Source organism: Balaenoptera borealis (assembly GCF_965194805.1).
Source record: "Balaenoptera borealis genome assembly, chromosome: 1".
Taxonomy (NCBI): Eukaryota; Metazoa; Chordata; class Mammalia; order Artiodactyla; family Balaenopteridae; genus Balaenoptera; species Balaenoptera borealis.
The window spans coordinates 79,675,087-79,690,478 of NC_138860.1; the positions used below are offsets into that span (position 1 = coordinate 79,675,087).

The following is a 15,392-nucleotide window of genomic DNA, read 5'->3' on the forward strand; positions in this document are numbered from 1 at the left end:
GGCTGTCCTGTAGTTTATGAAATGACAGTCTCCATGCTGGGGTTTCTAGGAGAGAGGAACCACTTGTAGCCCATCCCACTACTCTGCTCAACTCACGCGTGCAGAGTGGGAGGGTTTGAAAAGCATGCGTTGTAGAATCAGGCTGCCCCAGTTTCAAATCCTGGCACCTTTATTCATCTGTCATGTGATCTTGGGTGAGGCCCTCAAGTCACAGTTTCTTCAACAGAGATACACGGTGCTCATTCCCGGGGCCCTCATGAAGGCCAGATGAGGGCTGTATATGGACTATCGTGTGCAGGGCACGTGTGACGTGTGCAGTGTGTTCACTTTACTGCTCGGACAAGAGGCATTAGTGCCTCCAACTCCTGACTGGTGAACGATCGCTGAATGCCGGGCTCTTCCTCTTTGCTCACCGGTGTACCTGGCTCCAATGCCAGATGGGCACAGATTTGCAAACAGGGTGGGAAGGAGAGAAATGGATAAAGAGCCGCCACTCGGGGTCTCCTGGTCTGCGTGGGCCCCTCCAAGGTCACACCTTGCTGCCACACCCCAGGAGGACAGTCCTGGATGGGCAGGGGAGGGGAAGGCTTCTCCTTCCATTGGCTCTCCCTTCCCTTGTAACGTTGACCCTCGCCCTTTGTTCAGGGAAGGCCGCCCACCTGTCACCTCTGCCACTAGTCCACCTTTCTCTTCGTATCTGGGGCAAAAAGGAAAATAAGGCTGTGGAGGTGTCTGCTTATCCATCACGACCATGCTCAGTTAGGCGTGTGTCCCTGTGTAAGTTTATGAACACATTCTTAGGATTTGTGACTTAAGTCTGTATATCAATATGTACATGTGTCTCAGGCCTCAGCTTCCTTGTTTGTAAAATTCAAAAAGTACATTGACATCTGTTCCCCAGAGTCGTTACTGTGAAGGTGAAAGGACACCAAGGATATGAAGCCGACTGTAAACTGTAACGTGATCGACGGCATCTCCACCATCCACTGAACGCCCACTGCATGTCAGCTCAAGCGCCTCACGTATACGATTTCATTTCATCCTCACCACAAAGTACATTTCATTAATCCTTTCATGGTAAATACCATTAACCCCCATTTACAGACAAGGTACTGAGGCTCAGGGAGATTAGGCCATTGTGCTCAGAGACAGGAGAGTGAGCTCAACGTCAGGGCTGGGATACGGACCAGGCCTGCCGAAGCCATGCCCATCACCACTGCACTCGAGCGGTTATTGCTGTGAGTAAAGAGGGAGCCGTGGGTCTGTAGATATATATTATGCCTGCTTCCACATCTGCGAGGGAGTGGGAGGCAGCTTCTCAGAGTCCCGAGGCAGGAAGAATGAAAGGCCACTCTGTGACCTGGGCTGGTCTGGGGTGGGCCACTGAGGGGCACGGCTACAGGGGAGGCGAGGTGACGAGGCTGGCCGTGTACAGGGAGACTGATTCCAAGCAGTGAACACAGCCCGCTCTCGGCCCTGCCCCGCCTCTGAGCCCCAGGCTGCCAAGAACGAAGGCTGTGCGCAATCAGGTGAGCAGGGAGGATGCATAAATGTCTTGCCTTCTCAGTGCCTCCACGTGGCTGCAGGAGGCAGGGAGTGTGAGAATTCCAGAGAGACAAGGAGGGGGAGGGAGGGGAAAGGAGTAGCCGGGTTCATCTTTCATCCCTTTTACTCTTGGGGCCTCCTCCTGCTCCCCTCATCCACCTAAATCACTCAGACAGGCTATGAAGGCCCACACCCTCAACACTGACTGTGCCCTGCAAACAAGCCGGTCTGCTCCTCCCTCGCTGGCTCGCAAGCTTTTGTAAACAAGGTACTCCTCCTTCTAGGGTTCCCATCGATATTCTCCTCTTCCAGGAAGCCTTCCCTGATTGAACCAAGACACTGGATGCCATTATGAAGTTCCTGGTATATCTACGGGCTTGGTTGGCCTTTACTCATCTCTCTCTATTTCTCCGTCTCTGTGCTGGGGTAGGAGAGGGAAGAGAGAGTATCAGGGGCCCCTCATTAGAATGGGAGTTCTCCAGTCTAGAAGTAGCACCTTCCAGGATCCAAGCCAAAGCAGTTAGAGAGGGAAAAAGACAGAAGGTCTCCTAAGAATCTCACGTTCCCTTGGAATGCCTGGTCGAGCGTCGGGGCTCATACACTCTCCAACGAGGAGTGGAAGTTGATGTCTTGGCACCCCATGCCTACCCCTGGTGGTTAGCTAACTCTTGCTCCCTAACCTCCACCCTGCTCCTTGTTAATTCTTCCCATTTGTCCTCACCGGAGAGGAAAAGCCAGTCATCCACCAGCCCTGAGTCCTAGTCCTTCAGGGTCTTTACATCCAGAGAAACTGGCTGTCGGGTCCCTCCAGTCCTCACTTATTCTGACACCTCACATCTGCCCAGACCTTCGGAGTTTACAACTCCCTGCTCAGACAGCAGCAAAGCGGCAGTTGCTAAGAAAAGGCTGGCAGCATTATGCCATACTACCAATGAGAAAACTGTTGTCCAGAGTTTATGACCTCTTCAGGGTCGTGGTGCCAAAATGGACCAGGTCTCCTGACTCCCAGTCCAGACCTCTTCCCACCACACTCAGATGACTTGCCATGTTCTCACCTTTCTCCCCCAAGTAAGAACATTCCTTGTGTCCACACTCACTCACCTCAGCTCCCCCCTCCTTTCTCCCATCCCTCCTGGGGTCGTCCCCCACTTCAATGATTTCAGGACTGGGGAGAGAAAATAGAGGGAGCAGGACAGATCAAGTGGAGGCAGGAAAAAAGAAAGGGACAGAGTGGATGACAAAGAGGAAGAAAGAGGGTCACAGGCGGACAGAGCCAGGCCGGAGACAAGCAGAGCGGAGGCAGAGGCCCAGCTTGAGGGAGACAGAAAGACTGATGGAGCTGGAGGTACCGCCAGGGAGGGGAAGGCACGGAACAGGGGAGGCGAGGGCGAGTCAGAGCTGGCCTCAATCCGTACTGTGTGCAGGAGAGAATCCCCTCATTATGCAAATGGCCCTGGGTGTTGCCATAGAGGGACATCTGTTCTGTATCCCATGGGCAGCAGCCGGGGGGCTCGGCTTCCAAGACAAGCCCTCCTCCAGCAGCTCCTGCAGACTCAACCAGGACCACTGTCTGCCCCCCCCCCGCCCCCACCCTCCCCAGTTCTCAGCCCTCAAAGCCCCGTCCTGCTCCCCTGTTCCCTGAAGAGGGCCCGAGGTGAAGCAGAGAAGAAGGGGTGTGTGCTGAGGGGGGAAAGGAGGGAGCGAAGGGAAGAGGGGCTGAGTTCAAGGAAAAGGAGCCAAAGGGGTAGTTTCTGGGGCTCCGAGGCAGCTGAGAGGGAGAGGAAGGGAGAAGCTTCCAACAAGCCCATCTGCCAGGAGAGGCCCGGTCCCCATCACCCCAACATGCCCCCACTCTGGCGGGGAGAGCTTTGTGTCCAGAAGGCAGAGCCCCGTCCCTGCGTGTCCTGGGCACAGGCAGGGGCAGAGAGGACGCCAGAGCTCACACAGTCCGCATGTCCGGCAGTGGGTGCCCACATGCCCATTTTTTCCTCTTCTATCTGAACTTGGCTTTGGAAGAAGTTTAGAGGATTTGGGGAGGGAGAGCTAGGGAGACAGTGGGGGCAGACATGAGGCCAGGAATAGAGAGGGAGAAGCTGGGAAATAAAAGAGGAAACTGGAGAAGGGGGGACGGCCAGGATGCCAAGAGAAAGAGACAGGAGGCTGGGGGCCCTGCAGGATGTTGGGGGTTATTACTGAGCACGGTGAGTTTCGCTCGCCGGGAGCGCAGGGCGGCCTCCGTGGCCTGGCACTCGTAAGAGGCGTCGTCAGAGAGTTCGGCATCTGTGATCTCCAGGTTGTACTGCCCGGCGTCTGCAGAGCCCACGACCCGGTACCGTGGCCAGGCTGCAGGAACAGAAAGGGCGAGCCCAGGTGAGCCCAGCCCCAACCTGGAGATCGACCTGGACCACCCTCCCCCCAAGGGTGCATCCTCTCCCCACGTCAGGGTCCGCATCCCATTCCAGGGCCAGCACTCCTCCGTACACCCTCTCCTGGGACCCCCCCCGCCCGGGGGCCCTTGACGAGGATGAGGTCCCCATGCAGACACTGTGATGTCACAACCTCCTACAGTGAGGATGGGAGCCACAAAGCAGGAGGAGTGATGGGGGAGAGCACAAGGGGGAGCTGAGCAGAGGCAGATGAAATCTCCAAGGCTGTTTGCAGACAAATGTCTCTCATAATAATAGGAAAGAAAGAGGAAAAAAAAAAAAAAAAAAGGCAGACAGCAGGGAGAAAAGGAGAGAAAGAGGGGAGGGTGTGTGGGCGCTAAGAAATATAGGCCATCGCAGCTCAGACATGAGCTCACCAGGGCCAGAGGGAAGCCCAAGGCAGGCTAAGGTCTCACCATCACTCGCCTAGGGAGGGGTGCACAAGGCAGGGTCCTGCCAGCTCCCTGAAGGAGACTCTAAACCAAGAGTCCCGTCCTCTGCAGAAGCCACGGCTGTGGCAGGTGAACCCCTGGCCTCTGCAATCCAGTCTCCCTCGCCCTCCGTCCTCCAGGCTCTTGCCCACCCCCTCACACTCTGTCCTCCTCTCTGGTGGTCCCCACCATCAGCTCCCTCCCACTATCTCCCTCTGTCCAGAGGCTATTGATTCTTCTCACTCCATATCTATTGATCTCTCTCTCTCCCTGTTTCTCTCTCTTTCTATCATCAATAGATCTGCCAGCCCCATCTCCTTCCTTCATACAGATTGCTCTATACAGACAAATTTCCCCTACCTGTTCTAATATATGGAAGCCACAGCAAATAGTCTCAAGCCCTGGACAACAATAAGAATAAAAAATACACCATCCCTCCCTACTTTCATCATTACACTGCTTCACAGTGAGCAATGTGTTTTCACAAAGCGTATTCTCTCACTTGGTTCAAAACTCGCAAACGCATTTATAAGGCAGGCAGACCCACGACTATTATGCCTGTTTTACACAATAGTAAACTAAGGCCCAGAGAGGTGAAGTGGCTTTCCTAACGTCACCCAGCTGGGAGGTGGCAGAGGCAGGTCTTGACTCCCCATCCACTCCGCCAGGCGGCCTTTCCAAAAAGTATCTTTACTTGCTTTGGAATATAGGAGGGTTTCCCCACCCCAGCACATTATGTTTGTTTCCGCAGTGGTTCCGTAGTGCTTACTAAAGGCTTGATGAATGAATAAATAAAGTGCTCAGGCTGATATTAAAATGAATTTGTGACCACTGAGAGGACATTGCCTGGGCATGGGGCAGGAGAGAGGCTGGAGCAAAGCCAGCCTGGCATGAAACACTTGCAGGACATAGAAGTTACTGTGTCCTCCCCCTGCAAGAGCTGGGGGGCTCTGGAGTCTCCCAGCACCTCCTGCTTCACCTGGCCGCCTGCAGCTCCCCTTGTGGTGTCTGTCTGTCTGAAGCTCTCTTATGTAAAGGTCTCTTGGTTTCTCTTGATCTCTCAGGCTTCCCGTTGGCCTTTCATGAGCCAGTCCACAGCCAGGAGGAAAGGCAGAGCTGTGGGTTTTGGAAAGCAGTGGAGACAGAGCTCGGGAGGAGAGGGCGGGAGACTGACTCACACAGGAGTGGGAGAGGGGAGGCTAGAGCACAGAGAAGAAACGTGGTGAGGAACGAAGGGATGTTGGGTCCAGGAGTCTCTGTTGGTGGGGGAGGGATGAGAAGATGGGGTAGTCTGGGCTGGCCGCATGGCCCACTCACCTTTGAGGCCCTGGCCCATGCCCAGCGCCAGCCCATCCTTGGTCCATTGCACGATCCCCGAGTAGTTGAGCAGCACACAGGGGAGGACGGCCCGCTGTCCAGCCACCACGGTCTGGTCGGCTGGCTCCTGGCTGAAGCGGGTCTGGGTCCCTGGCAAAGCCAAAGCGGCACTGGGTAAGGAGATGAGTGAGGAGAGGGCTCCACTAAGAGGCCGAGCCTCCCAGGCTCCCACTCCCACCCTGCAACGGGCCCGAGAGAGAGAGCTGAAGGCTGGGAAGGCAGACCCTCCAGCCCCTGTCCCACTTCAGCCTCAGCCCCTTCCCTCCAAGATGCCACGTGCTCGCGCTTGATTCCTTCCTCCCTCCGTGGCCCACGGGAATGGGTTTCAGGAACTGAAGTGCTCAGCAAGCAGAGAAAGTGGCGCAGTGTTATGTAAAGGCCTTAGAGACCAGGCTAGTCCAACCCTCTCATTTTACAGACGAGGACACTGAGGCCCAGAGAGGACAGTCGCTTTCCCAAGGACACCCAGTGAGTTAAGGACAGAGCAGGGATAAATCCTGAGCCTCGGCACTTCAGGTCCCAGGCTCTTCCTCCACCACCTCTACCAGTGCTCCCCTGCCCCCAGCCCCCCGTCAATGGGTGGCACATCCATAACACATGCTGTGGTGATGCCACGGTCCCCCTCAATCCCTGAGACATGAATATACCACCGTACCCCTACTTGGACTTGTGTACATAGCCAACGTGAGGTCACGCATGTGTACAACTATGCCAGGTACAATTCCCCCTTGAACGCATCAGGTACATAAAGGCAGGTTCTACGGGACAGGCACGTCCACATGTACGCATATAAGCTTCCTGGATGGTGGTGAATCCCAAACGAAGTAGCTCTGAACCCACTTCTTGCACACTTTCCCCATTCCGTGTGTTCACCCCTTGCTCCCAAGCTCCGAGGGCATGAGTGCATACACACGGACACACCTGCACACGCCCAGCCTCCCGCCCCGTGGGAGCTGACAGGCCATGTGACTTTGTTCCACTCTCCCTCTGGATGCGGGAGCTACACATGGCTGCCCGACTGGCAGCTCGGCCAGGAGCATTTGATTAGAGAACTGCAGAGTAATTGCCTTTAATTGTGGAGCCTAAATGGAGCAGGGAATTGGATTGCGGGTTCCTTCTCCCCCCACTGCTCCCACCCACCCACTCCAGCCAGCGCTGGTCGGCCCGGTGGTGGGGCAGTCCTGGCACCGTGCTGTGACCATCACCTTCCCGCGCTGGGCCCCAGGAAATGGAGGGGCCGCGGGACAGCACAGGGAGAGGTCTGGGGCTTCCCATGCACGTCCCCACTGTAACCCAAATCAGTTTTCCCCGGAACTCTGGGGACTCCTCCCCCTTCTTTCCCTCCCCAGCTCCCAAGTCTTTGCAGAGACCACAATCCCCAGATCCAACTCTTCCCAAACCCAGCTTTCCAAAATCTCTCTGATCCTCCATCACTCCCGTGTGTAAGCAAACAGAACTGTCCCCCGCCCATTCCAAGACCCCCCCTCTAAGACACCAAAAAACAGGACCCTCATCTTGTCATCACCTCCCTTCTTCTTTTTCCTCCTCCAGCTCCATCTGTCCCCTTCTTTCCAAACCTGCCTCACATTCCCTTCTCCCAGGAAGTCCTCCTAGGTTGATCTTTACCTCCAGCTTGTCCCATCTTTCAGCCCTGCTGTCACAGCTCTATCCATGGCATTTCCTGTCTCACGCTATCAGTCTATGCCCATGCTTTTGTTTGCCATGGGGTAGAGGGCAGCTGGTGGGTGACGGTGTTTGCCTTATCTGTTTCACTAGAATGGGAACCTCTCCTCAAGGCCAAGGGCCATGCTGTCTTTTCTCTCTGAACCTCCCTGGACATTCGACATCCGGATTGGTAGTTGAACATAAAGAGGACCGAGAGAGGGGGCAGAGATAGGAGTGGATTGATGGCCAGCGTATGATTTAATACAAAGAGGCAGCCTCTTTTGGTTAAGTGTGCAAATCCAGCTCTTTGGGTTTGCAGGGGGTCAAGAAGTTAGAAACAGCAGCTCCCCAACTCTGCTGACCTGACAGCCCATCCATGTCTTCTAAAGGAAAGGAAAAGGCTCACCCATATTTCCTGGGATTAGGGTGGCAGGAGCTGAGATCCTGGGGGAGGGGTGGGTCAGGTGAGTAAGCCGGCATTATTAATTCAGGCATTGCCCTCATTATTATTCAAATTTATTCATATCATTGCGCATTTCTCTAGTGCAGCTACAGGCTGCAAACTCTCCACACTCACGTTTCTCCTTCCCACAGCCCCCGGAGCCCAAGTCAAGGGCTTGCGAGTAGAGCGGCCTGTGAGCCCTGGCTCAGAGATGGAATTTATATTCACAGCTTTCCTGCATGGGGCCTGGACACCCTGGTGTCCTGTTGAAGTCTCCCGAGGACAGTGAGAAGCTGGTTCCATCCACTGGGAGCGAGGAGGCAGCTCACCCCGCAGCAGGATGCAGTCAGAGTCAGCGATGGGCATCTTGCCGGAGGGAGGAGTGGTGTGACCTTGGGCTGTCACTGCCCCATCCCAGCCTCCTCCGTGTGCTCACCTGTACCTGTGACAAGTCTAGACTAAGTATTGCAAAGTCCCTTTTAAGAGCAGAGGTTTAGGAAACAGACTTAGGTTTGCATAGTGCCTCTGCCACTTCCTACCAGGGTGACGGTGGCCGAGTTACTCTCTAAGCCTCATTCTCCTTACTGGTAAACTGGGGGATGATGACGTTTACCCGGACTGCTGAAGAGTTAAATGGGATGAGGTGGATGACAGGCCTGGTACATTCCCTTGACTGTGCCCGCTGAATGGTAGCTGTGACCCTATTTCTCCTGGGCAGTTAGATAATCAGAGGGAGCGGTGGAGACATGAGCAGTGACATGACAAAGAAGGTATCTGTCGTCCTGCAGATTTTGAAATAGTTCCCTCTTGGCATAGGCCTGGTTGAAGCAATTTGGAGACGGGGGAATGGAAGCAATAACCCAGAAGAGAGTCCAGAGAGGAGGGGAAACGAGGGGTCTCAGGAATTTAACTTGATGGAAAGGCCATGTAGATCCTGAGCCTGCAAAAGTGGCAAGCAATGTTGGCTGGCCCCTAAACAGCCCCTGCAGCCAAGAGAGTATCTGAGAGAGAGGCCAGATGCCCATGGGTTGTCCTGACCTGGAGCAAGATTAAGAGAAAGCCCCAAGCCTGCCATGCCATGGCCAAGTCCCACTCTCCCTATTTTGCACACTCCAGGCTTTTCTCCTTGTCTCCAGGTCCTTACACAGGCCTTTCCCGGACAGAACACTGCTCCCTCCCTTTCCCTTGGGATTCAAATAGTCACCTCCCCTGTGAAGTCCTCCTTGCTTGCCTTCATGCCCTCAGAGCTCTCTGTACTAACTTCCCACCTCTGCTATAGTAGGTCCACGCTGCATTGCCCACCCCTGCCCAGCCCAGGGGAAACTCCTTGCGTCTGGACTGTGTCACTCAGAGCACCAGTCCCATCACCCCGCACAGGGCCTGGTTGCCAGGCACACAGCAGGTGTTGCGAATAAGTCTGTTGATTGATGGAGTGAGAGTGAGCAAATGCCTGAGTGAACAGTCCTGCCTGTGCAACCCCATCGAGGGAAGGAGGCCAAACACCCTGTTCCCCAGGTCAGTCTCACAGACTGCGGTAAAGGCAGACAGGGCAGGAGAGTGGAGGGGCGGGACAGGGCTCTCCCTGCTGCGGGAGGAGGAACGGTGCTGGGGGCAGTCCTGGGAGGCTCCCTGAAGGAGGGAGTGTGGAGCAGAGCTGAGACAGGTAGGGGAAACAGAACTCTGGAAGTTTCTGATGCAATGATGGGGATGGCTGAAGAGGGGATATGGGGATTGCTGAGAAAAAAAGCCTAGAAAGTGAGCCATGAGTGCAGGCATCACACAGGCACAACAGGAAGGGCAGAGGTGGTGTTACAAACGAAAAGGAGGTACTGGGTACATGTCAAGAAGGCACCAAGAACCAGCATCAGTGCTCTCACAAGAATACACACAAATCAGAGAACACACACATGCCTCAGAGGTCCCGGTGGCCTGGGTCTTCCACCGGCCATGACATCTGCCTGGCAGCTCCAGTCTGGGGCGAGTGCAAATCCGCATGTGTGTTTTTAAGTGAATTCCCGCCTGCTTTCATCCCGCTGCCTCCCTGTCTTCAGACACCATCACAGATGTTGGTGAGCTCTCAAGCAGCCATTGTGAAGGCAGACAGAGAAGTGTGCTGTACACAGCCGCACGGAAACTCACACACTTACAGACTGATGGGGAGGCTGGCAGAGGCGCCAACGACACTGGGAAGCGGAGACAAAGACAGACCAGGCAGAGGGAGAGTGAAAGAGAGAAAGGAGACTGGAGGAGAAGCAGGAAGGGAAGAGGAGATCTTAGTTAGAAAGAGGCCAGGAAAGAAAAAGACACAGGCCCAGGGCAGAGAAACAGAGAGAAAAGCACTGGGAAAGGTCTGGTGATACAAAGACGCCCCGGCGCCACAGAGACCCAGGCTAAGGCAGAAAAGCAGGGCAGGAAGGTGATGGTGAGTGTGGTCACAGGGGGCCAGGACCTCATCTCCAGCTCGGTTCCGTCCTTCAGGCATGTTGCCAGAAGGCTGGGGGGGGGGGTGGTGGTCTCAGACTCCAGATGGGTGCCATGGGGTGGGGCCTCTGGGCTCCTCCCCTATTTCCCACCAGCTTCCCCCCAGCCCTCCTTCCTTCTAGGTTAACCCTGGCCCTCACCATCCCACCCCATAACACAAAGCTCCTCTGGCCTCCACCTTGGAATGGTTCCCTCCCCTCTTCTTCTTCTGCATTGTTTGGGCTTCTGGTTATAGCACTTATCACAGCCTGCCTTGGATTAAAAGTTACTCGTGTGTGTGCGTTTCTGTCTTTCCCGGTCTCCTGGGAGCCCCTGGAGAACAGAGTTGCTTGGATTTACCTTTCTTGTCCCTTCAGTCCCAGCAATGTTCCTTAATAATGCTAACTCCCAGTTAGAAGATGCTGACTAAGTACTGGGCACCAGTGCAGACGTCTTAGAGACACCGTTCCCGTCATTATAATACAGGGCTCAGTGGCGGTTATGGTCTCCACGTTACAGTGAAGGGAAATAGGACTCAGACAGGAAGTGGCAGAGCTAGTGCTCTTGGCACTGTGCTGTGCTGTAGCAATATCCAGGAAGTATTTCCTGAATACACTGGACTCATGGCCTCCACCCCAGAGAACTTCTGGTGCCCCCAAGCTCTACGCCCATCTGCTACTTCTGATCTCCACTCTATACTCAGACCTGCATCTTAACTGTATTTACCTCCTGGGAGGGCGCTGCTCCCTCCTGAGATCTGGGGCTGGCCTGTACCCTATAGCCACGTAGGACTTGCCCCACACGCTGCAACCAACCATCGGAGAAGGCTTGATGTAAATATGCCTGCATGAAGGGAGAGTGGTTCCAAAGGCTGGCAGGACCATCAGTGGCACCTAAAGAGGTTTTCAGTCAATCACAAATGTCACCCTTTATAAGCCACCAATGCCCACCAGTAGAAGTGGTAACAATAATATACCCCCTGCTTATGAAGCGCCAGTCGCTGTGCCAAGTACCTCACGAAGACTAGTTCACTTAATGTACACAACAACATGATGAGGTAGGTACCATTAGTATCCCTAATAAGGACCTAAGGTTCAGAGAGATAAGCACCTTCCTCCCAGGCACACAGCTGGTAAGTGTCGGGGCCTGTAAGCAAGGCCAGGGGCCGGAACACCTGGATCTCCCGGAATGCCATCTCGCCAGTCTGGCTACTGCTGCCTTCCACCTCTCACCATCCCCTGGGCCTCTTAGCTCAGACTCTGGCCATTGTGCAAACTGGGGCCTCTCCGTCTCCCCTTGATACTGTCCCCTCACTAGGACACCCTCTCCTCGTCTCTCAGCATCACCCCCCTCTCCTTCCCAACGCTGATCTTCCTGGGGTGACACTGCCTTCCAGCTCTGCTCGCTCTCCAACTCCCTCCTCCATCCTCAGCACAGCACAGGAGAGGCCACCTATCCCCATCTCTGTGTGTGAACACATCTCTTGTTCCCGCTGGGCCTATCCCCGGGGTTGGGAACTAGGCTCCCACAAAGGCCTGGTGAGGACAGAGAGGTTGAATCCCATTTTTGACTGAGAACTAGGAACTACATCTATCGTAGAGAGGCTGGAAATGCTTACAGATTCTCAGACACAGCTGTGTAGTTCTTGTGGACACATATGTACCACAGCACATAAGCACACGTTCACTGGTGCGCATGCACACACACACACACACACACACACACAGTCTTTTGCACCTTTGCATTCAAGTACAAGTTTCTGCACCCCATGGGCGCCTTTTTGCACCCGTGTCTTGGCACATGGACCTTGGTGGTCAAGTTCCCAGAGCCTTGCCTGCTATGCCAGCCGGGAACAAGAGAGCGAGTGGAGCCAAACACAGGAGACGCCAAGCAAGCCGGGCTGCAGGAGACAGGGGTGGTGGAGACCGAGCCCTGTCTCCCCGGATTTATCAAATGAGAAGTAATGAACCCCCTGGGCCGGAGCAGTCCCCATGCTCTCCACTCCAGATCGCTGCTGGTTCAAAGGGAAGACTTTGATTCGCACCGACAGCTTTCAGATGGAACTAAATCTCTCCACACTCTACTCTTCCTTCTGCCACTCTCCCCCCCCCCTCTGCCCTCACATCTTCGCTCTCCCATCCTCCCCCAAGAGCTTCACCCCGACCCCAGCCATCCCCTTGCTGCTCTATGAAACATACAACAGCCAGAGAGGGCCCCTCCTGTCCATTGGATTCTCTCACGGAGAAAAGAGGATTGCAATTCTCTGGGCTGGGCCAGCAAAGGGGAAAGGAGAGGAGAAAGGGAGATTTGCACTTTTGATAGAGGAGGCAGGGGAGAAGGGAGGAAGGGAGGTTGCGGGGGTGTGGGAGGAACGAACTGGCTGGGGCGGGTAGAATGAGGACGAGGATAGGAGAGAAAGACAGAGACCCCCGCTGCCCACAGCAGAGACACAGAGGCAGAGACAGAAGCAGGTTCAGAACCCTTAGATCAGAAGCTGCCAGGAGGGCAGTACCACGCCTGCCCAGCTGACTGGTCATGAAGGGTGTGGGTCTGCTGATTCTGCCTTATACAGAGCCCAGCCCAGAATCCAAAAAGTGTCCAAATGTGATGTGACCTAGAGACTATAAGCCCCTCTTTTGAGAGGTCAGGGGTCAGAAAGCTGCACTGACTTGTTCCCAGCAGGTAATCTCAGGCTTGGCTGTGAGTAGAGATCTGGTTATATGGACATCAGATGAACACCCTGAAGACAAGTTACTCAACATTCAAGGACTATTACGGCCCCCCACTCTGCTGCCCACCAGCATTTACCATAGAAAGTATCTCACAGTGTGAAGTGAAAAAGACAGTGGGCAGCAGGGGCCTCAGAAGCGGACACCTCAGCTCCACTGGCCCACCTACCTTCACCCCCTTCCCACTTTTGGTCCTTTCTCATCCCAGGAGGCCAAAGCCGTAGGTAGAAGAAGCAGTCTCTCCTCCCTCCCCACAAACTGCTTGGCCAAGCCACCCCGATGTCTATCTCCAAGGCTGGGGTATGGTAGGGACAGCTGAAGGGGAATCTTTCCAGGGACCAGATGGGCTTTTACAAGTGGCCACAATCTGGCCTGGTTTCCTTGCATTGAACAGACCAGAGAGGCTGGCTGCTGAGGCCGGCTTGGGGCTGGTATTCATAGTGACAGGGCACAGGAGTTTATTGGTCTGGGCCAGTGTGTTACTCACCGAAAGAGGCAAGAACAGAACCCTGAAAGAGGCCAGGGGAACTGGCCCAGCACCACCTGCTAGCAGGGGCAAGAGCACTCTGGGCCAGAAGTCAGGAGGCGTGGGCTTATCTGGTCCCGGCTCTGCCCCATCCAGCTGCGTGACTTTGTGGGGGGGATCACTTCACTTCTCTGGGTCTCAGCTTCCTTAAACTGTAATGAGAGGGGGCTGAAGTACTAGGCACGGAAGGACCTTTCTGGCTCTGATGTTCTAAGATTCTACTGCATCTCCTGCTTTCCTGGGGCCTCAGCCAGACCTTGCCGACACTCCCAAGAACTCAGCCCCGTACCCTAGACAGTGAGAGAACTGGTGTACCTGGGGCCATCCTGGCATTTCCTTCCAGCAGGGGTGTAGAGGGAGGGCTGCAGGTTTATGACACTAAGACAGCAGCTGAGAGAACCCACAGGATGCATCCAGCATCGGAAAGAAAGGCCATACTTTGATTTCCCCTGTAAGGAATTCCCCATCAAAGATTCTTGCATCCCCTTCCACTAGGTTCATGGTGGAAAAAAAGAGGATAGAGGGCAGGCAATCCTGAGTCTTCAAAGTGACCTGCCAGCCCAGACCCACTCACAAGGACGCTGAGCTCCTGAACTAAAAAAGACAGGCAGGTGCAGCTGGAAACACTCCCTCCACCCTGCCCCATTTGGGCCTCCAGCCCCCTCTGCCCTGCCAGCTGGAGGCACCAGGGCCAGACCTGATCTGACAACTTTATGCAAATGTGCCCTGGCAGGGGACCCTGAGAGTGTTTTATGGGAAGGACAATGGCATTGTGAGCCCAAGTGGGGTTGGCTGGAGCAGGTATGACAGGCAGGAGGAGAAAGGGGGGGTGGCAGGGATGCTGGATAGTTCTGCTGAAAAACTGAATTTCAATCTGGCTTCAGCGGGCAAGGGAAGGGCAGTGCGGGGAGAGGAGGCAGGTGGCCGGCAAGGACTTAGCTCAGATAGGAGACAGAGGATAAGACGAAAGACAGCAAAAGATGAGAGAGAGGGAAGGAGAAAAGAGAGCAGGACAGTCACAAAGCCAGAGAAGGCTGAAAGAGACAGAGCAAGGCCCCCGAGGGCTAGGGTGGGGAGGCAGGAAAGGAAGGAGACCCTCTGCCGCCTCCCCCCAACCTACAAGACCAAATGGAGGAGGGGCCCAAATGCCTGGCTCTCCAGCAGTCCCCAAGTCCTAAAACACAGGACGCTGAAAGAGATGGCCCAACATGCAAAGACAAAATGAGAACAGAGAAAAGGGTGGGGAGAGGGAGTCAGACAGAAAAAAAGAGAGCAAAGCAGATGAGGAGAAAGCTGGTGGCAGGAAGAGTGACAAAGAGGCTGTAAAAGAGTGTTTTAAGGGCAGGAAGGAATGAATGAAGGAAGGAAGGAAGGAAGGAAGGAAGGAAGGGCTGAAGTGACACTGGTATAAAAGGGACAGAGGACAAGACAGAGAGACAGGACAGGGAAAGAGAAGAACATTAAATTAGAAAGAGAATCTGAAGGTTGGAGCTGGAAAGGGCCTTGATCACCAATTTAACACCTTTATTTAGAAGAAACTGGGGGTCAGTAAAGAAAGAGGTATTTGGGGTGGGCAGGTCTCCAAACTTCTGGTGGCTTCTGAGCCAACCTTGCAATTACAGAGGGCTCCCCTTTCCCCCAGGGCACACCTCCAAAGCCTCCTCAACCTGCACTGATGATGGGGGCAAGATGGGGGTTGAGGAATCTTTACCTGGAAACCGGAAGGAGCTGCAAGAGAGAAGCTATGGAGAAGGCTGGGAAGATGGATACAGATGGGGACCGAGAGTCAGG

General features: G+C 54.7%; 1 protein-coding gene across 3 annotated transcripts in view; it reads right to left on the reverse strand.

Moving 5' to 3' along the window:
* The window catches only part of KIRREL1 (kirre like nephrin family adhesion molecule 1), a 101,431-nt gene that overhangs the window by 16,677 nt on the left and 69,362 nt on the right, over positions 1-15,392 (reverse strand). For all 3 annotated transcript variants that reach the window (XM_082405270.1, XM_082405269.1, XM_082405268.1), the window contains exons 2-3: positions 5,720-5,869; positions 3,739-3,888 (exon numbers count right to left, since the gene is read on the reverse strand). In XM_082405270.1, coding sequence (XP_082261396.1) covers positions 3,739-3,888; positions 5,720-5,738 — 169 coding nt within the window. In that variant the 5' untranslated portion in view covers positions 5,739-5,869. The remainder of the gene's footprint in view (positions 1-3,738; positions 3,889-5,719; positions 5,870-15,392) is intronic.